General features: G+C 36.7%; 1 protein-coding gene across 2 annotated transcripts in view; it reads left to right on the top strand.

Moving 5' to 3' along the window:
• The window catches only part of PPP3CB (protein phosphatase 3, catalytic subunit, beta isozyme), a 38,445-nt gene extending 16,124 nt beyond the window's left edge, over positions 1-22,321 (top strand). Inside the window, exons 6-15 of one of the 2 annotated variants that reach the window (XM_009866776.1) lie at positions 3,354-3,493; positions 3,591-3,668; positions 3,767-3,861; positions 5,338-5,463; positions 7,421-7,498; positions 9,030-9,056; positions 12,045-12,129; positions 13,252-13,349; positions 18,894-18,923; positions 20,617-22,321. In XM_009866776.1, coding sequence (XP_009865078.1) covers positions 3,354-3,493; positions 3,591-3,668; positions 3,767-3,861; positions 5,338-5,463; positions 7,421-7,498; positions 9,030-9,056; positions 12,045-12,129; positions 13,252-13,349; positions 18,894-18,923; positions 20,617-20,795 — 936 coding nt within the window. In that variant the 3' untranslated portion in view covers positions 20,796-22,321. The remainder of the gene's footprint in view (positions 1-3,353; positions 3,494-3,590; positions 3,669-3,766; positions 3,862-5,337; positions 5,464-7,420; positions 7,499-9,029; positions 9,057-12,044; positions 12,130-13,251; positions 13,350-18,893; positions 18,924-20,616) is intronic. The other variant, XM_009866777.1, reaches the window with a different exon arrangement.

Here is a 22,321-nt window from a genome sequence, read left to right on the forward strand (position 1 = left end):
AGCCTTTTTGTTTTTTAAAGAATCATCTGGTAACTTGGAAGAGGCATTATTCGTGGGCTGGCAGCAGCTTCAATAGCTGCATTAGAGCTTGGCATGCACTGATATTGTAAATGTATTTAAATTAAATGGGTGAATGCTCTTTTTATATCTAGGAAAGTATCATATACTTGTGGTACAAGTGCAGTGTGTGAAATGACTGCTGTAAACAGTTGAGACAATTGTATAATATTACAAGCCTTCTGGGTTTATTAGCAGTTCTTATTAAGGAGAGGTCTTCCCTGCAAACATGTAGGCATAATCGTCTAACATGCGAAGGGAAATCACAGCTCTACAAACAGTGTAGGAATCACCCAAGAAAAAAAAAAGAGAAATCTGTGCAGCTGCAACTTCTTCTGGATCACATTTTTGTCAACATTATTGACATTCAGGAAACTGAGTAAACTACACAAATGAAATGAGTATTTTTGCTTTCAAACTTATTTCTAGTGGAAGACAGCTATCATAGTAGCCCTGCCGGTAAAGCTTAACCAGAGAGATTGCTGCAAATGCCTCATATTTCTGGGCGAGTGGAAGTTTGTGAAACTTGCAGTAATCTGGTTTTTATTTTCTGAACTTCATTTACACAACTGTTCTGATTGTGTTGATGAAGAGTGTCTCCTTCAGACACATGTTCATCAACCTAGAGATGTTGTTCAGTTGATTTCATTTACACTGCCAAGACTACTTCTGAAACAAAATTCCAGGAATTGTGATTTTAAGCCTAGTGATTTACAAGGAGGGAAGTGTCCAAATAAGATTATGGGGAGATGAAGAATTATCTTCCTCATTTACAACAGATGGACATTGTTTTGTTTAGTTCTTGGTGATGCTATGCCTTGATCAGCACAGTGCCTTGAAATATATGGGGGTACTGCTGGGAACCTGTCTTTATAATAGCTTGCTTCCTTTCTGTGGTCTGCTGAAATTTCCTTTTCTTTAGTAATATGTAAGATGAATGACTGCCATTCTTCATTGGCCCTCACCTTGTTTTTAGGGCTTTACTATGTGATAGTTCTTGGGAAATTAGGACAGATTAAAACTGGTGTCTGCATCTTCAAGTATGTGAAACTTATGTAAAGGTCTTTCGGCCTCAAAAGTAAAATACTTCTAATTTCCTGTACCTTAATATACCTCCAAAGTTTTGCTACTCCTCAATTTAAACATTCATGTGGAGGGTAGAGTGCACTTCAATTTAGTAGCCCTGACTGCCTAGTACCTAGAAATTAATTTAGATTTAAATATCTTACGGTATGTATTAAAAAATACACTACCTGTTTCCACTGTAACACTGGGTTTAATGATTCTTATCCTTGGAGGGGGAAAAAAGTCGTTCTTGGTTACATTAATCATGTTTAGAAATACATTAGCTAATTTGTATCGAGGGTCTGTTTTGCCATAGTTGCAACATATTGAGAAGAAGTTAATCAGTGAAAAGTTTTGAATTGACTCATGTCCATTGTTAATTTTCTTGCTGTAGAGAAACCCTGAAGCTGATTATTCTGATGTGATATGTGCAATCTGGGTTGAGTAGCTTGCAGTGACATTTCGTTAAATTTCGAGATGTCTTGAGAACCATGCCAGTTGGTAGACTGTCTAGTGAAGGAGACACTGATTTGGCGTGTATGTAAGTGTATTTACTTTTTAGAAACTGACCTGCTTTCTTGAAGAAGTGGCTGCACTGTTGTTCCAATCCTATGAGAAAGTAATCTGGGAGAGAGGAGCATTGCTTGCAGCAACCACGACTTTTTATTGGTAGTGTCTGTGTCCACTTGGGGAAAGTCATAAGGGAAATCCCTGAAGAACAACTCAAGAAAATTGCTTAGAAATGCTTTCTAGACTTTAAGCCTTCTGTATTGCAGGAAACGTCAATCGGCAAACACTTGAATCTTCCTTGTGCAAATGCTTCTGTTAGCTTCTGGACCCAAATTTATTGCTGGAGGTTTAGAAACTCGATGGTTTAATCTACAGAAATTCAGGTACTTGCAGAAGTTGATGGACTGACTTCTTCAATCTGGAAGAAATAATCCATACCGGGTTTATCATCCAGCGTGGGAGATGTTAAACCACTGGATTTTTAATACTGAATAAATTCCAACAGCAACTTCAGTTAATACCTGCCTTGCCATTATCTGGCAGGAATTTGTAAAGATCTGGACCTTTCCACTTATGTTACAGGTGGCAGCCTCGGGAGCTCTGATTTTCCAGGGCATGAGAGAGCTTGACACTACTGCTGGTTCCATATTTGAATGGATTCCTATGGACCGTTAGACTCAAATTCACCAGGTGTCCACCAAACCTCCCTTCGAACCTGTCATGAAGAGTTAAGTGTTCTCTAATACCATCAAAGTCATCTTCTTTGGTATGGGAGGTAAAGTGAGATAAATGCGCTGTCCATCAAAGAACTGTTCCTACATTTCTTGGATAAAATCATCTTGTGAAAAAACTCCAGCTACATAAAGATCAGATGAACTTGACGTTGAGACTGGGATATCTAATTTCATTTCCGGGACATCAGGGATTGATCATTACTTACTTAAGCAGGGTATTTTCTTTTTATGTTAACAAATGCGCTGTCCTGCTTCCCTCTGCCCCTCTTTGCTGTGGTTACTAGGAAAGTTACAGACTGCTAAAGCAGCTGTTTCCAGGTGGAAATCCGTAAAGAAGCAGCTAGAGAAAAGAAAACAAAGATATCTGCTAAATGCTTATGGCCAGTTATGCCACGGCTAGAGCTGAGAAGTAAGCCTGTATGAAAAAAGTTGAAGGCAGTGATGCTGTTCTCCTCATTACATTGTTAAACGATCCATTATGGAGACATTTATTTCAGGGGTCTTCTTGGTTGGTGGTTTGGTTTTTGTTGTTTTTTTTTTCCTGATGATGATGATACATTTCGTCTCTTCTAGTCAGTGCTGATTTTTCATGCTTTTCTTCTATAATTCCTATTTTCTGTACTGTTTCTCTTTGCTAATTCCTGGTAGTGTCTCCAGATTGGTAGATACAGCATGTGCATGAAGAAGGACCGTTTTGTTCCTTGTCTGTAACTTGACCTTGTATTACGCATATCCATCAGTCTGGAATTTCTCTCTCTTCTTTTTACAACTAATAAGTCTTATTGCTCTTAACAGGTTTGGTTCTTTTGGCATGCCTCTGCCTTATTTCATGAGGAGGAAAGAAAAAATATACAGAAACTACTGCTTTATATGGTTGGGATTTATTCTAAAAAGGCTTGATATTGATGGATATGTACTTTAACAAACGTGTAAAACTTACTGATGGAATATTCAAAGAGTGTTTTGCTGTTGCCTTTTCTCAAACAGTTAGATAGATTCAAAGAGCCTCCAGCATTTGGACCAATGTGTGACTTATTGTGGTCAGATCCTTCAGAAGATTTTGGAAATGAAAATTCCCAAGAGCATTTCAGTCATAATACAGTCAGAGGATGCTCCTACTTTTATAGGTAAGGATATGCTATTATCTATTCGATATTATAATGCTGACTCTTGCTGCATATTTTAGGAGAATTTCTTTTACTCATAGTTCTTTCCATTTCACAGCTATCCAGCAGTTTGTGAATTTTTGCAAAATAATAATTTGTTGTCAATCATTAGAGCACACGAAGCACAAGATGCAGGGTAAGTACTTTGTGTCCTTCAAGATACTATTCACAGTGTAAAATAAAAATTAATTGCTTATTGCTCTAAGATGTAAAATAATCTGTTTGGTTTTGCAGTTATAGAATGTACAGGAAAAGTCAAACTACAGGGTTCCCATCATTAATAACCATTTTTTCAGCACCTAATTACCTGGATGTCTACAATAATAAAGGTAAGAACTTGTTATTAATAGCTGTATGTCGTAATAAAATAAAAATCTCTTACTAGGTAAGGCATCTAGTATCAACAAATTTTTGCTGGGTAAGAAATAAAAGAACCAAAAAGCCCTGTTAATGCAACTTATATTATGAAGAAGAGCATGTGACATAAAGGATGATCTCCTATAAGAGTACAAGTGTGGGCAAATGCTTAGTTTGTAAAAACTGTTGATATTTGCTTACAAATGTGTCACCCAGTGCTTTCCACCAAGGCTAAGCATTCCTGTGCTGTGAGTTTTTACTCTGGTTGTCTTCAGTTTGTGACTGAAAGGAGGAAGCGTTGATCAGCAGCCAGTGCATAAGTTGATGTTGTGCATCACGGCATCTGGTTGTGATGTACAAGACTGTAATGGAAAATCAAGAAAGAGCGAGTACTGATCACCACAGGAAATGTTATTAGGGAGGTACAAACCAGAAGGAATCATTTTTTATCTATCCTCTTCTTGAGATAAAAGTCGTACAGGAGAAGCATGCTTAATAGTGTGGAAAAAGATTTACCAGTCAGACTTACAGAGAAGAGCTCAACTGTGAATTAATATTATTTATCGTTGAGAGCAAAGTTCAACAACAGAAATAATGAAAAATAAAGCCTGCTGAAATTCAGCTTTGACATTACAGTATGATTTTTCAGGTATGTGATTAATGAATGATTCCATATATTCAAGTAGTATTCCGTTGAAACCAGGACCTCTTTTCTGTGAAATACATTGCATTTTCTCCCATTCAGCTCCAGAGAACCAACCCCCAACCCATACCGCTTATGTAGGGTGATTAACTACAGAGAGGAAAAAATGAGCTGTTGTTACTCTCACTGATTGTAAGGAAAAGAGGAAAAAAAATAGCTTCAACTGGCTTTTTACTTTTTTTCACCATCTATGTGGATACTGCATTTTAAGAATCCTTTTTCACAGCAGCTATTCCCAGTGTAATGCAGGCATAAGTATGGAAAAATGCAGTCAATGATTATTTAGGCCTAGAATGCCTCTGGTTTTCTGTTTTGTTTTTCTATGCTTCACCTTCTCCCCAAACTTCTAGATTTCTGTGGTTTTACTCCAGGCTTAAAATGTGGGAAGACACTTAAGAAGTGTAAATCCTGAATCTGGATATACTGCTGTTCTGAGTTAGGCTTTTGTTAAAGTTGCTGCAATTGTAGCTTTTCAGGACCTTTTAAAATCTTTTTTCATTATAGACCTGTATTACAGAACTCTATTGATCTATAACAGGACCTTAATCTGCAACATGCACAATGAAAATCCAAAGTTCTGCAGTAGAAATACGTCCTCCAAATACTGTGAAAGAAAGAAAATGGAGTGTCTCTGTGATTGTTTTGTTTATAATATAAAATAGAGCTAAACCAAATCTCTGACTTTACATTTGTGGTATTTGCAAGTTTTAAATGTTCTTTTCAAAATGTCTGAATTTTATTTTAGCTGCTGTATTAAAATATGAAAACAATGTGATGAACATTCGTCAGTTCAATTGTTCTCCTCATCCGTACTGGCTACCAAATTTTATGGATGTTTTCACATGGTCTTTGCCATTTGTTGGAGAAAAAGGTAGGCAAAGTTCTTCCAGATTGATGTTGGGAAGATTTTTTATTTTTTAAGAATATATTTACCAATGAGAGATTAATTGCATAATTTTTGTGGAAATGGGTATCCATATGTGTATTTATCAGGTAAGCAATTTGGTTTTAAACTGATTTGGTTGGGTTTTTTTGGCGTGTGAAAATGCAGTTTCTGAGAAGGAAGGAGTAGACTGAAATACAACTTGTTCTACACCAGTTTCAGTAAAGATAGTTAAAACTGCATCTAATAAAGCAGAGATGTTACCAGAAATTATGATTTCCATTGAGGGTGTGTAGTTGCATTGTTAAGTACTATCTTTGTGTTGCATTTGAAGTCAGTTTGAAAGTTCTGCATATTTTACAAAGTGCTGTGTTATGTGCGTTATTAATCTTGTACAGTTACACATATAAGCTATGTTGAGATGTTAATGTAAAATTTTAACTTTTCTGTGTGGTTGTAACAGATTGACCTTCATTAAAGATAACCTTTTCAGTTATAATTTTTCTTGTAAAAAATAATTAAGCACAGGTCCTCTTTTTCTTTTTTTTTTTTTCTTTTTTCCCCCCTCTAGAGTTGATAACTGAATCTAGGACACTAGGGCTCCAAGTATTTTTCAGTTGAAAAGCAATGAGGTTAGAAGCTATTTGGGTCTGTTTAAAATCCTTCCATGACAGAAACTGCTCTTCTTATGAGAGATGTGGAAAGCTCCTTAAATTCCTTTGAAAAATATTCTTGAGATTATATATTTGCAGTCATATAAACTTAGGATTCTTGATTTGTTTGTACTGTCTTTAGCAAGCAGCTAAAGTAAAATAATTTGGACACGTCTTAGTGTGGTTAACCCACTCCACATTTTTTTTTGTTTGTTTCTAAATGGAGTGACATGACATTTCTAAGGAGATTTTTGTTTATATTTCTCTTACCTGATGATACAGTAGATAACATTTTCAACAGTTAAATGTTAATACTTTTTATTTTGTTTTTGTTACTGTGCTGGTAATGAGACGCACAAGTACTCTTAAATACGTTGCTCAAAATGCTGGAAATGTGGTCCTTGTAGTTTATCTTGCCTTTGGACAAATACATGCTTCTATTTTGATGACAGATATGGTGTTAATATTGTCTGGTCTGTGTTGAACAGATCAGAGTCAGAATAATTTGTTTATTTTTTTTCATTAAAGTTGAGGTTAGTTTTTCCTAAGAATGGAGATGACGACCATGGCAGATAACACGGGGCTTGTATGAATTAGTCATGAATAAACGTAGGCAGCAGTTTACAGGGTTCTTAACTATCTGACAGAACTTCATGAATAGGTTTCTGAACACTCCAGAGGGACGAGAAGTTTGGCTGTTTTAAGAAAGAATTTGATATATATGGGAAAGGTTGAGTGGCAGAATAGGGAGACAAGTTTGTATGTGCATTATATTGATATTTTTCATGGGAGTTTGAAAAGACATGTAGCTTGCACCATATTTATATCATAGTATTTTTTCTGCTTCAGTGCTTCTGCTACATGCCTGCAGGTGCAGGGAATGGAATAGCTTTCTTGTTTTAAGCCCTAATTTGAGCAGTCAAAACATTTTAATATCTGACTAAATTTGCATAAAATCTAGTTCAAATACTTATCTTAATGTAAAAATACTAATATACAAGTATAGAATTCTAATCTACAAGAGCTCCTTGTACGAGAGGAGAGAATGCTCTGCTGTGTTCTTTGGTTGTTAGGTGATGTTATTTTAGCTGCTTGTTCTTCTGAGCTTTTTAAATTCTGTGACAGTGCACATCAAGAAGCACCTATGTATTTTTCTACCAGATAATTAAGCAATGGCTATGATGTGGGAAGTTCGTTCACTATAGTTGCTGGTGACTAGTTGTATCTTGTGTGTATGGGAAGACTTAAAATTCTACAGGGAATGAATTAAGATTTATTTTTTTTCTACACAGTAACAGAAATGTTGGTGAATGTTTTGAGCATTTGCTCTGATGATGAACTGATGACAGAGGGAGAAGATCAATTTGACGGTAGGGGTTGCTTTAAGATATATAGATCTTTTAAATTATGATAACTTGTGAAATAGTAGTTAACTTGGACTGGTGTAATACTATGTGGAATTTGAAGAAAATTGCCTTCAAATTTTTCTTTAGATAGTGACATCTGGGAGGAAAAGAAGGTCCCTTGACAGAAGGGAATTGTGTTTTTGTGTTTGTGATTGAGAAGCAGTAACGGTATCCTTTGCAAATACTCGTATCTGCTTTCTATTTAAAACTGAAACTTTGTGGAAAATTCTCAGAATTTCTTGGTACTTCAAATTTGAAACGTTTGAAACATACCTTGCTAATATTTAGAATAGATTTATTATAAGATCTTAAATTTCTTAATCATAGCTCTTCAATAAAGAGTGGATGTAGGTGAAAGTCCGATACGTTTCTTATGACAAAGTACTATACATAAAGTATGGAATACAGGGTTAAGTCCTGGTATTTGAGTTTAAAGCATAAAAGTTAAAGGAGAGCTTGTGTATGTACATTATATAATATGTATGTGATGAATTATTACATCTTTCTCTCTTTAAACAATGATAGATTGTTAAGGAGATGTTTGTAGTGTGATGGTTAAGAAGCAACATTAACACACAGACCCATCATATCACATCACACTTTGTTTTGTTGTTTTTTTGTTACAGTAGTGCTTAATGTCATAACTAAAAGTTGCTCAGACTTACTTCATTTTATCGAAAACCAGAACTGATTTGGTGGATGACTGATAATAGGGGAGAAGGAAGGGAAGTTCCAGCAGTGAGGAACACTACAGGATCATTCATAAAGAGATGAGAGGCATGGCCCCATTCTTAGTTTTTGGTAACTACCATGTTCAAATTGAGTAGCAGACCAGTGTTGTGCTAATAAGCGCCTGGGGTTTAGGTGACAGAGCGTTGGGTAGGAGCTACCTAACCTATGTTGCCATTTGGATAGTTGTCAGAAACATGAAAACTCTCAAATGTGCTCCTGCAAACAGTTACCTTACTTTTTCATTCAGGTAATCCTACCAAATTGAGCATACAGCAATTACACCAAGCGTTTGCAGGATGGGGTTAGGTGGTATTCTGAGACGTTAGGATGTACTTTGCCCAACATAAGTGCAGTCATCAGTTGGCTGAGTGTGCCCTGTCTTTAGTACAACAGTTGCAGTTTCCTAATTTAAATTATTTTATTCTTCTGTCTCCTTTAACAATTTCTTTGCTTGATGCATCTCTTAATGCCACCTAGGTACTGTCTACGCTTTATCTTTCTATGTGAACGGATTTTTTTTTTAAACTGTTGACTTTCAAGCTTTCACTTGTTTATCATCAAATCTTAAAATATTCTCAACAATTCCACTTCTTGTTTGATGAATGCATTTTTAAGTGTTGCAATTTTCCATTTTATTTTTTCACATTTTTTTCTCCATTCCTTCTTTATTATCGCTGCCAAGTTGAATATCTTTATTTTATTTGTCTCACTCACCTTTTTCTTCATCGTTCACTTCCTTTTTTTCTGGACTCTCCATCTGAAGAGCGACTCATATATGGCAATAAAAAAGGTACAGACCAGACAGATTAGGAATGTTTTGAAATATGACTTCATACAACCTGGCAATATAAGCATTAATACAGAAAATACCTTTCTGTTGAGAGGCATACGTAACATTTTATTACTATTACCCATTTTAACGGGAATTTTGTAAAGGCTTATGTATTTCCTTATTAAAAGTCATATTCCAAGACATCTGTCTTTCTGTGCATGACTTTTTTTCCTCCTTTCTTCCATTCCTCTTTTTTTGTAGAATTTCATTCTCCTACCTATTTCTAAAATTTTATCTTTGGTCCTGCATGTGTAGGGAGCATTCAGTTGTCTGTCTTGCTCTTTAATATTTTTATCGTGAACTTTTTTTAAGGTTGTGCATGGAATGTGTTTATACAATGTTCCAAAACCTGGTTTGTATAGTACTTTTAGTTTCCTTCTACTGAGATGTCAAAAAGGTACTTTTTGGTTGTGTGTGCAATTGTAAAGATGACTAGATACAAAATGAAAAAAGGAGCCTACTAACTTAAGTTCATAGTCTATCACCTGTTTTTCAGAAATCTCAGGGTAGATAATTCTGTACAGAAAAATTCTTCTGACAGTAATTTACCTAATAATCAATTTGCTCTCTGTATAAATTTTTCTCTTACGGAGAATATTGCTAAGATTTGGGAATGCATTAGATGACAGAGATGTTTCCAGAGGTTACATGAGTTCTTTGTAGCGTAGCAATGTGAGTGTTTGAAAATTTGTTTCCTGTGCAGGCAGTGGGAATGGGGAGTGGGAGAGTTCCTTGTCATACCTCCTCTTATTTAGGGTGTAATCAAGAGGTGCTTCTACAAACAGATGCCTCCTCATTGTTTTCTCTTAACTAACCCTGATTCAGCGGCCACATGAGTGCGGCGCCGCAGCTTCGAGTAACACCTTTGTTCTTTTGGCTTGGCACTGTGGCTTCCGGAGGGCTGGAGCCATGAAAGATCGTGTTAAAAAGAAGCGAAACGAAGCAAACTCCAAAAAACTGCTGTGAAACAAACACCAAAAGTACCCCAAACCATCCTTTCTCCTTTTAAGGCACAGGGACCTTCCAGGGTTAGATACAGGCCCTAGTGCTGCCTGCAGTCTCTCTCAGCCTGCGTGGTACAGCTCTGTGTCTGTGTAGGTAGGAGGAAAATTGAGGGGCTTGTTGGTAAAGATTGATGGCCACTCTTTTGGCCCTAGCCTTTTAAAAAACTCTGAAGGAGTCCCGTTCTCATTCCAGATCCTCAAGCTGCTATTTAATAGTTTTCAAAGGGAGAAAGCAAAACCTTCTAGAACTTTAAAAATTAAAAGTTAAAGTGTAAAATTCAATTTTTACTGAAAATAATGTATGTTTCAGTCTATCGTATTCCAAGTTTTTCCTGAGCCTTCTGTTTTGTGTTTTGTTTCTGTGGGTTTTTTTAAATTTGGTGTCTGCAGTTGATTAAAGTTGTTCCTTTGTCTAAAAAAGCTTTACTCAGTAGTTCCTGGCTTTTTCATTTTGCTTAAATGGATTGGCAGATGTTTGTCATAGCCCAAGATTCTTCCTTTGTATTCATACAGAGGTTGTCTCCTGCTCCCTTTTTTGTTTGTCACTACTATACATTTTCCTCCTCGTGTGATTTTGTTGTTCTTGTTCGCCCTTACATGCCTTATCTTTTGTAATTTTTTTTTCAGTTTGATGTTCAGGGTGGGAAGTAAATGCACTCTTGCACAACAGAAGGCCTTGCATTCCAACAGTGGTCTGAGAAGGGTGATTCTGTTGTGCTTGAGTGTGTGTGCTCCCATGAGGAAGCAAAATACTAGTGAGCAGGGATGAGAAAAGGCTTCTTCCACAGCTGCCTTATTTGAGATAGATAAATTTGTGGATATGCAGCTTTCCTTTGCCCACTTGTGTGATCCTCTCTTCTAAAATCTTGCAAATTAGTTTGGTGACTTTTTACCGAATACCTTTCTCCCGGGGTTAAAGAAGGATGAGTTGTGGAAGATCTGGAATACCTAGCAGAGCTGTCTGAGTTTGTTCACTTTTGGTCCCCTGTGGTTCAGTTCAAAGTATGACTGAGTTACTCTTACCCTGGTGTGATCAATGCTTACCTTGCCTAGTGGCTGAGGAGAAGTAAGGATTTTAGTTTTGGTATCTCCTCATCTGTCTTTAGTGTTCTAGTGGAATTGAGGAGTCAGCAAAAGGAAAGGAGGATAAGGGGAAGGATGACTTTAGCTTCTAGACATTGAAACAAACCAGCAAGGCCTGGCGTTGGAGGAAGGAGCTCCTGTTTGGGTAATGCCAAGGCAGACAGAGGAGCTCTCCTTCCCAATCTCAAGCCTCAAGAGTTTTGCCTTCACTTTTACCTGTCCCAAATGGCATCTCTCGGCTCTGTTGAAGATGCAGTACTTACTCCAGATCTTTGATGTTTGTAATTTTTGCACATGATGCACACCTAAGCTGACAGGGAACATACTTAGGTGGTAAGAGAGGTAACACTGTGGTTCTTTGGCATTTTATTTTGTGAGGGGTTTTGTGGGAGTATGTTTTGGGGAGTTGACATAAAAACTATTGTTTTCTCTCAGACAGCTGTATAAGACTTAGAAACAAATCTTTATTTTTTGTGGATTTAATATCTCTTTGGCTTCTGTATTGGGCAGCATGCCTGCATCTTGACATACACAGATGACAGTGAAGAATTTCAAGCATGAAATTTAGGCAAATGAGTTACAGTTACTGCAGTGTAATGGCGGTAATTTAGGTGCTTGCTAGCTTCAGGAAATCACTGCAAACAGCCTAAACTTTGTGTGTTTTCTGGACACAGAGGTGACGGTGATTTTGATGACATTCAGGAGCCGTAATTTGATAACATTGTGCTCTTAAGTGTTTGGGTACTGGCCTCCTGTGAAGAGTACTGAACCTAAACAGCCATGTTGAACTTGATGCACTTGTAAATGGTGACCCTGTAAATAATTCTGAGCTTGAGACTCTCTCTTATTCCATTGAAAGTAGGTACAGCTGCTGCACGGAAAGAAATAATCAGAAACAAAATTCGTGCAATTGGCAAGATGGCGAGAGTCTTCTCTGTTCTCAGGTACTTGCATGACTTCTATATTCCTAAACCCCCTCTTACGTAGGAAAACATCTCTGCTCCAGGGTAATTGATGCCAAACATTTTTGGGGGAGATTGTTGTGCCTCAGAATCCTGTTTGACGTATTGGTACACACCGTTGATATTGCTATTTTTGGTTAAATAATATTTTAAGTTATTTTTGAGATGTGTTTCAAGAAATTAGAGAACATGATGGCCGGTTAGCTCAGTCAGTTGAGCGTGGCACTAACAACACTAAGGTCGCGGGTTCGATTCCCGTACGGTCCCCATGTGTTGCCTGATCTAGTCGAGAGGTGGCGTCCCTGGCAGCAGGGAGGCTGGATTAAATGATCTCTAAGGTCCCTTCCAGCCTAGGCCAATCTGTGAACATGTTAACTATGATATTTAGTTTGTAAGTTATTTGTCCAGCCATTAACTATGAGTGTTGGAAAGACAATACCAAAATAGAGAGGTGGAAATCAGGGGCGTAATGCAGGAGGTTAGAACTGGTTCGAAAAACTTTCGGCAAGCCAGAAAATTAAGGACTAGGGATTTTTTTTATTGCAGGTTTTTGTTTGTTCAGTTTCAGCTTTTTAAAAAATGTTGTTTTTTTGAACCTGCCTAGGTTCAGAGATTTCATGATCACGTTTACACACAGCATATAGTTTCCCATAGACAATAAGTGTTCAAATAGGAATAATTTTTTTAAGTTGGTATTTCCCAAAGTGTAGACAGTTTGAACAAAATTGTGGGTTATGGCACTGAGACGTGTTCGGTACCTCATGAGGCATTCTAATTTCAAAGCTAACGAGCCTGCGTGTGAATAATTGCTCAGAATTTGGTTCCGAAGTGATCAGTGTGTATAACTCTTTGGCAGAGGCAAGACTGGTATGGATCAGAAATATTTTTCCCCTTTCTAGTTTTTTGAATAAGAATTTGCATTTGTGTTTGCTCTTGACATGTGTAAAGCAGAGCAAAAATAGGCTCTCTCTCTCCCCACCCCCTGTTTTCCTTCGATACAAGTTTTCCTTCGATACAAGTTTTCCTTTGATACAAGTTTTCCTTCGATACAAGTTTTCCTAAGCAGATATTTCAGTTTTTGTTCCTCTTTTTTTCTTGCACCAGGGAGGAGAGTGAAAGTGTGCTGACACTCAAGGGTTTGACTCCCACGGGAATGTTACCTAGTGGAGTGTTGGCTGGAGGACGACAGACCCTGCAAAGTGGTAATGATGTTATGCAACTTGCTGTGCCTCAGATGGACTGGGGCACATCTCACTCTTTTGCTAACACTACACATAATGCATGCAGGGAATTCCTTATGCTTTTCAGTTCTTGTCTTAGCAGCTGATACGAGCGTAGTGTTATGTGTTAATCAGGCAATGTGAAATGGATACTTAACCAGGGTATAAAACAAAAGCAAATGAGTTCAGCGGTGTCAGGCCACGCTTTTCAGACTTTGAGCTTCCTTAGTTTAGCATTTGCAGGTGGCACAGATGCCTGATAGGAGGCGGCCTTACAGATCTGGTATCGAGGCATTTGATTGTTACAGACACAAAAATGGCAACGTAATTTTGCACCATTACTCGTCTGCTCTCCATTAAAATGGTTTTATTATAGATGTTGTTAGTATTCTCATTGACAGTGTAAAATACTCGTTGATATTAATATTAACAACCAGCTACAGGCTGCAGAGTTCCATATTGCACTCCATTGGTAGAATGAAATGTGCTCTGTTTTGTACCCTGGTAATTAATGCCAAAGTTTGTTCTCTATGTTGTTTGTCAAATGTTCTATGTATAATTGACCTCCCTGAATTGTCCTTGTAACATGCTGTTTCCTTCCTCTGCAGATGTAGCTGCTTTCTTAGATCTGTCTGTCTCTCTCTAGGTATAGATGTATGTCTGTATAAGTGTTAAAATTAAACCACTATCCCAGACACTTGTCCGTCTCTTGATGTAGAAGCAATGCTGTAGCACCTTGTTTTTGAGGTTTGCTGCATTTGCTGCTGCTGCACATTGTCTGTGCATTTTGAACAATAATGTACTTGAAAAATATTCAGTAATTGTTATAAAGTCAGTTGAGAATAAAGGGATTGAATTTAAAACTTGTAAATAAATCAAAATAAAAGGGTGTTATTAAGTGTGCATATATTTTTTTTTGCATGAAAATAAAAAGAACTCTATACAAAATATACCTGTAATCTGGCTCATTGAATATTTTGTAAAAAGTTTTTCTTTTTTTTTTTTTTTTTTTTTTTTTAGTTTGTTGAATCATTGGATCATATTTTTCACAAGCCCCATAAATGATTAACTAGGCTTAGGGAGAACGCTGTGGGATCGTACCAAGTGTATTAAAAGAATGAAGTCCCACGTTTCTGTTCACAATGGTGGGTAACTAAAATATACCAATGTGAAACTGGACTTCGTGTCAGCAGCACTCTTGCCATAAATTATTCAGGGACTTTTTATTGGCCATCTTCAGGCTTTGCTAGAAAGTGTAAAACTGTTGTATGGGACCCCTGAATTTTGTAACCATTGCAAGATTGTGATACAGGAATACTACTTTCTACACAATCTATTTTCCAAGCTGCTTTTCTTATTTTGTAATTTAGGCTGTTTATTTGAATTTTTAAAATTTTCTGTGTAGTTTTTTTTAAAGTCTTTCACTACATTTTCTATTAAACTATCAAAGCTGTATTTTAATGGCTTTGAAATATGAATGTCACATTTTAAGTCATTTTTCAGTGGACATATAATGTCTACAAGTAAGTTTATATGTCCCATGTATGTATGTGCTTGTTTTGTGAATGTCTATAACAAGAAATGGTGTATGTTTCCTAATCCATCCAGCTATTCCAAAAGCATACGTTCTAGTTTTGATTTTCATTGTTTAATAAGATATTTTATTATGCTTAAAAAAATGAGTCTGCATTCCTCTCACTCATTTAGCTAATTTTTATCTATGTTGCATTACAAATCTCAGAGAGGATCAAACTGACTAGAAAATTTTTTTAACATAAAGTGTATGACTTTCTACCATTACTGCAAATGTGGGACATTTGGAAAGTATGCAAAATGCGTTTTGAATTTTTATGGGTATGGGTTTTTTTCTTGACTAGAACTTTTGATGGCAATATTCCTTGGTGCACTACATCAATATACCTCATTTGTTTTAGTCATGTTGATTGTTCAAAAAACTCATGCCAGCTGTCAAGTCTCCTTAAATTGCAGTAACTTCTTACTGATAGCCTTTTATCATTTTAGTCTTAAAAAAAATTTCAAATTATTATCCTCAGTTGCAAAGCCAGAAGTAAACACAAAATAAAATAGAATTTCACGAATTGACACTTTTCTAAGCCATGATAATATCAGTGAATTCATATTCTAGGCAAAAATATGGTCACTGATAGTATAGTCAGTTTTCTTACTACAGATATTTAATTACTTTTTGGAGTATATAGTACTATGTTGATCAGTGTGCTATCAATGATTTAAACTAGTCTAGATCAGAAAAAATAAAATAAAATAATATTAATTGTAGAAAATTTTTTTGTTCTACTACTTTGTTTGCCTGAAAATTCCCCGAAGTGACCAGTATGTCCTGGCTTTCAGTCTTAAGAGTGTTTGCTTTTCAGTGGCACCTTGAGAAAAGATCTAGTCGTGCTGGTTGCTGTTAAATCTATTAGAAGCTTTGAAAGCTCTAAGTTGGAGTGTCTATCTATGTTGCTCTAGAGAACCAGGCTGAAATTTTTGTATCAGGGCAAATCTGTCTACAGACGTACGTGTAAGTCACCATTCAGGCAATGCACATGCAGTTTTTGCATGTATGCCCGTTGTAATTTGGCGTGTCGGCAACGTGTTGGGCGCTGGATCTTGGCAAATCCCGCCGCTGCCTTGCAGGCGTTGGGTCAGCCACAGCCGCTCTCCTCTGGGAGATCGAGGCCCTTCTGGGCGGCGAGAAGCTTGTTGGTGCTGGCGTGACACCGAGCAGGGCACCAAACGCCTTGGCCAGGCTTGTAGAGCTCCTTTCTGGGCGATGCTTGGACAGATCTGTACTGCAGAACGGAGCACGCTGACAGTGAAATGCAAACCCTGACCTCAGCGACAGGCTTAAACAAAAAAAAAGTCAGTTAAAAAGGCAAAATTATATCCTATGGAGAAGTCACTGTACGGTTCTTTTTTTAGAAGAAATACATGGATATACTTTTGCAAAATGAATCCGAGATTATTTTTAGATAGCTTTAATATATTAGGATAAAAACAGACTTCGGGGAATCGTGGCCTTTGTTTCTAAATTTTTTTTAATGTACATTAATGTTTTTTATTATTTATGTTGCTTGCACTAGAGCAGCTGAAATATTAAAGAATATATTACGTACTTTTCTTTAAAGTAGCATTTCCTAGTAACTTACTCTGCAAACGAAATATTTGGTGAACTGAATCCAAATTGAGTCAATGTCAGTTCAGAAAAATACCTAAACACTTAAAGCCTTATTCAGCAATATGCTAAACACAAGCCTAAATAAAAATTTTAAGTACATCCATGGAAGCCAGCTGAACTAGCCAAATACTTCCTATATTTCGTTGCTGCCCTTGCTACTAGCAGAGGGGCAACAAGATAGTTTTTTGGGTTTGTGTTGAAAGTTGACAAGGATTTTGCATCAGAACTTTCCCTTAAGCAGAGCAAGGGGAGAGCTCGAATTGAGGGTGGAAATGTAATTGAACCCTGTTGCTTAAAATTTGCTCTCAAGTCAGGAATTTTCTAAGCAAAGACTTTGTTTGTAGGATACAAAAACTACATTAGTATGATACAGTATTTATTTAAAGTTTATCAGGGTTTGAAACGAATATAGTTTTAATTTAGATAGACCTGCAAAAGAGACTCTAACAAAATTATTCTCCAAATTGATTCTTTGCAGTGTTGTTTTTCTTCAAGTACTTGTATTTTCCAGTCAGTTTGTTCTGTTATGTCAAGTTGAAACTTTTTCTTAACTGTGATGTATACTCAAAGCTCTCTCTGGAATAATAGTACTACAAGTAGAGTGAACTAGGAGAAAATTTTGAAATTTGTATCTATGACCAAGTTACATAATTTGCAGAGATAAATCAGTATTCATGATCTTTTCAGGAAAAGATTGAAAACAAAGACTTCACAGGTAACAGGAAATGGTGGAAAGAGGTGGTTTTTTTAACGTAGCTTTGTATTTGTATGGGAAATTAATTATAGTATTAAAGTATGTATTTAGGGACTTTCTAAAATAATTCTTAAACTAGTTTATTTTCACAGTTTGAGAAAGTTTCTTTCCCTTAGCGTAAATATAAATAACAGTCCATTCAAGTGGCTTTTTGATTTAATTCTGAGTTTGCCCTTTTTTCTGTAGATGTAAGAACAGGATTTTTTTCTTCTTTTGTATCATGGAATGTGCAGTATGTAAAACTTAAAATGCTGCATCGCCCTTAAATATTCCATATTATTTAGTATCTCAATGGAAATTACAATTTTATGCAACAGTGAGGTTAAGGCCTAGTGTATGCAGTTGATACATAGCAACATGGTTGAGGCAGTGTTGAGGCAATTGAACTGTGCCTGGTTTCTGTTGGATAGGAAGTGAGAAGTAATAAATTTAATTCACTGTAAAGAATTCTATTCTGACCTAATGCTGTATTTTCTTATATACTTACTTTCCCCAACATTTGCTTGAATACCTTATTATGATTTTTGTTGTTAATAATATGTATGAAGCACTATATAAGTAGCTTTAACAATATGTTTGCTATTTTTTGTTAATATTTTCTGAAATTCTAGTATTAGAAGCATGGCACAGAGTAGGGGAGGTGAAAAGTTGTTGCCATTATTGTAACTATGACCTAAACTTCAGTTAAGTTTCAAAGTGGTTTCTTTAGCAAGTCTGCCCTAATAGAAAGCTATTTTGATATCCTCATAACCTTATGTTAAAGCTTTGACTTCTAGAGGTAAAACAATTGGGAAAGATCTTACATGTAAAAAATTACAGGAGCTGCCACAGTTATTTAGTTCACAAAGCAGCTAGTAGGTGAGACCTATTTCATATTCACATTAATTCACCCATAAAGACTGTGTTAAATCCAGACCTCCTCCTGCTGCAGACTTTGTTGTTTATTCAACTAAACAATTTACGAGACTTTATAAATACAACTTGCTAGATTTGTCTTTTATGGTTTAAATTTCATGATTCAGTTCTCAGAGCTATCTTGGCTTAAAATATGGTGAGAAATGGAAGTACTAGTTAAACTTTAGGGAGCTAAACAAAGAAAGAAAAATATTTTCTTACTATCAGAACACTGCTAGCATTATTTTTATAATGTCCTTCCAGGTAATTTAATGAAGGTCAATAATGCATTTTAATCATTAGAAATAGTAGTCTCAGGTGGATTTTTAGTATCTTTTTTTTAAACCATACCACAACTTTAACATCATTTGAAATTTTCTGTTTCTGTCTTAAAAAACCAAAAGCAACAAACAAAACTTCTAGAAATGTACAGTCAATAGCATCAATTAGTGTTGCTTTGATAGACTTTTAGTCGATAAACTGTGTTAGCTAAAACTTAGGAGAAGTTTTGCTTAAACTTAAAAGCAACCCCCCAAACCCTTAATTATCATTTTACCTACTTGTAATCTAACCTGGCGTAGCATACTATATTAAATTGATCATTGCCTTTTCTGCTGTGCGATATTACACTCTTCATCTTTCTCATTCATTTTGCATGCATCTGCTCACTTCTGTACAGCCACTGTAGAGGCAATTGAGGCTGAAAAAGGTATGATCAGAGTCTTTGCCCTTGGCAGAGATCTGTGGTGTCTGGGAGGGAATTCAAAAGTTCTCTGTGTGGGTGTGTTTTACTTTCAACTTGCACAAGCAGAGATGAATCAACTGCATTGATTCATCCCTTTTACATGTAGCATTCATTTCTGGCTCTAGGATGACAATGATTAATGTTTTAGGGTAATTGGGGCGGGGGGTTGATCATTTTTGTTTGTTTTTACAAAATACGCAGTAGGGTTTTTTATAATAGCATGTTGTGGTGCGTGGTGTTGTCTTGAAGTCCTTAAAAATGGTAGTGTTTATAGTGGTTTGTGTTTTTCCTGCACTCAACTGCAAGGTTTTGTTTGATTGTGGGTGGGGGGTTTATATGTGGCAGGAGGGTTGTTTATGCATGCCCTTTCTCGTAAAATCTATTTTAATGACTTTGAACATATTTTTTTAAAAACTTCCGTAACACATCTGGTAGCACAAGGCGTATAAAAGTAATGTGCTTTCTATAGATTTTGAATATAATCTGTTGACCAAATTTATTTCCAGTATACATGCCAGCCTGCCAGTGTGAGGCATATTAAATTTCATGGATTATCAGTGTTTTCTGTGCTGAATAATTCGCATATACATCCTTTGTTAGTGGTATTGAGCAAAAGGCCATCAAATTATTTGATGTTCAAAGTACTCAACTTCAGAATATTGTCTTTTTAGAGAGACTAGAATTTCCTCTTGCTCAGTAGTCAAGGAAGTGAGTGACAAACAGCATAGCAGTTGAGAGAGCTGCCTTGGGGTTTTTCAGATTCAATCGCAAAGCACCTTTTAATGACTGTATTCTTTGTTTTTTAATTAAGGAAGTCAGATCTCCAAAAATATAAACAAGTGCCATGTTCTGTTCTCACACACACGTGCAAGAGGTCCCGCTGTTGTGAGTGGAAAGCTGTCCTTAAATCTCCTAAGAATTATTTCATCCCAAAGGCTTCAGTCTTATTATGTGGTCAGCCGTTTTCAGGTGTAAATTCAGCTGTGCAGACCTCATTCATTAAAATAATCAGTAGCAGAATAATACCCATTTTCTACACTTCCTTTAAATACATTTGTATTTAAACGACTCCATTGTTTAACCACAGTGCTAACTCGGTGATTGTGGTTGTCTTCCATTTCCATGACCCACGCGATTAGCACAGAACGTGAAGCACGTCCCGCAGTTTTGCCTGCATGAGAACTGCAGGGTCGGGCCATCGCTGCGTGTGCAGGACCTTAAATAAATCTCCTGTGACTTCTGTAACCCTTCGCTGCTTTGCCTCTTCCACTGCACTTGCTGTGCTGCTTAGATCTTACTGACATTCCACCACAGAGCAGGGGGATGTTAAGATAAGCCTGACGCACCAGGCAGCAGAAGCAGTTGGTGTCGGTAGCTGGCCACGCCAGGGACACGCAGAAGCAATCAAGTGGGCTTAAACCCCTTGATTCCTGCTTGCAGAATATTTGCCATACGTTGTTCTTTTCATTACAAACCAAAATCACAGTTGCCGTTGAACCTTTCAGGAAAGCAGGTTAGGGAAGCTTTTACTAATAAAGTTGCAGAGCCATAAGTTTCTTTGGCTGATTTCTTACCTGTTTTTGTTAGAAAAAAAAAAAAGTATATGCTTTCGACTTGCTTTTCCGTTACTGACATATCAAATTTGCATTTTGTTAAGCAATACGAGGATTCTCTCCGCAACATAAAATCTGCAGTTTTGAAGAAGCAAAAGGTTTGGATAGGATCAATGAGAGAATGCCACCGCGAAAAGATGCTCTTCAGCAAGACGGTATTAATTCTCTAAACACAACAAATGCCAATGGAAACAATGGGACTGGCAACAACAATGCCCAGTGACCACGCCAGCTGCTGGTTTACTCACTCCTGGCTTGCCCGAGAATTCCTAGGTTTCTGCTTTTTGATGTGACAACAGACGAAGTAGGCGGGGGGGGTTGCTCCAAGTGACTACTTAATACATTGCACCTGACTGGATCCCGCTGAAGAAAGGCCGCTGTGCTTTGGAGACAACAGCCCCTGCTCTGCCCGCGGTGACCCAACTTCCCGGGAGCGAGCCTCACCCCCTCACGCTGAGTCCACCGCGGCTGCCGGAGCTTCGGGACAGAGCCGGGGGAGTCGGGCTGTTACCGCTAAAGCACATCTAGACTAGCATCTTGCGCTTATCTTTGTCAACACTTTTAAGTTTACAAATGGGATTTTTTTTCCTTTCAGTAGAGGTAGTTTGGTTGGTTGGTTGGTTTTTTTTTAAAATCAGACTTTGGAATACAACCCTAAGAGCTAACTATTTATTAATGGACATTGGTTTCATGAAATGTCTTTAAAACGATAGATTAGAATGGTCTTAAAATATCTGAGGCTGCAAAAACTGTATTTAAAATAGACAGAAAAAATGCCAAAAAAAAAATCTCAGTTGGTCGTTCTGTAAAATGCTGACCTCAGGTTTACTCCTTAGATGTTGCTAATTCTATATTGTATTCACTGTATTTTTTAGTTACAGCTTATCAGAAGATTTCTATGTAGGAATGTTTATTACTTGAACACAGATTTAAAAAAAAATATTTAATTTAGAAACTTTTTTGCCCAGCTTTTTCAAGACTCTTCCCCACCTTGAATTTTAAAAAAAAATATTATATATACTAATTTTAAAAGTAAGAAAACTATGGAAATGTTAATTTTAAGGTACTTTTAATTGAACTTTGTACATTGTTTAAGTAAATTTTGATTCATATCAAGTCTGTAAAGCTTGGCATTGTATTTTGTGTATGCATGTTTTCATTTTGCAAATATTTAATATATAAACCTATGATGTACATCTATAGGTTACCTAGATGTTATGGGTACTTTTAGTTTATTGTGAGTATTACGGTTGCATAAATAGCTAATAATCACTGGGCTGAATAGCTGCAAGCTTTTTATTATTTTTAAATCTGTAAAGGAAACTGAATCTGTATCGGACATACTTTTTGTTTAGGCAAAGCAGCGCGTAAGCAATTGCTCTGTTCAACTGCTAAGGCATTAGTGAAAGTGTAAACTTGAGACTGCATGTACTTGGTATCTACAGGACTGCTTGGTTAAAATAAAAATTGAAGCCCTGTGCTAATTTGTTCACAAATAATGGACTGTACTGATTGCCACTGTACTTTGTTATATATTTTGACATTTGCTACATGTTCTTCTCATCCCCTGGAACACAACTTGAAACTTATGTCACTAGGGTTCATCTCCCCCCTCCCCCCCCTTTTTTTTGCCATAAAGTACAATCTGTACATACCCCTAAGTTGGAACTTTTATGCATGTTCTGAACTATTCAAGTATTTTATAAACAGTAGCACACAATAAATTTTGTGCATGGGCTGAGGCTCCTA

This window comes from Apaloderma vittatum, unplaced genomic scaffold (assembly GCF_000703405.1).
Source record: "Apaloderma vittatum isolate BGI_N311 unplaced genomic scaffold, ASM70340v1 scaffold25443, whole genome shotgun sequence".
Taxonomy (NCBI): domain Eukaryota; kingdom Metazoa; phylum Chordata; class Aves; order Trogoniformes; family Trogonidae; genus Apaloderma; species Apaloderma vittatum.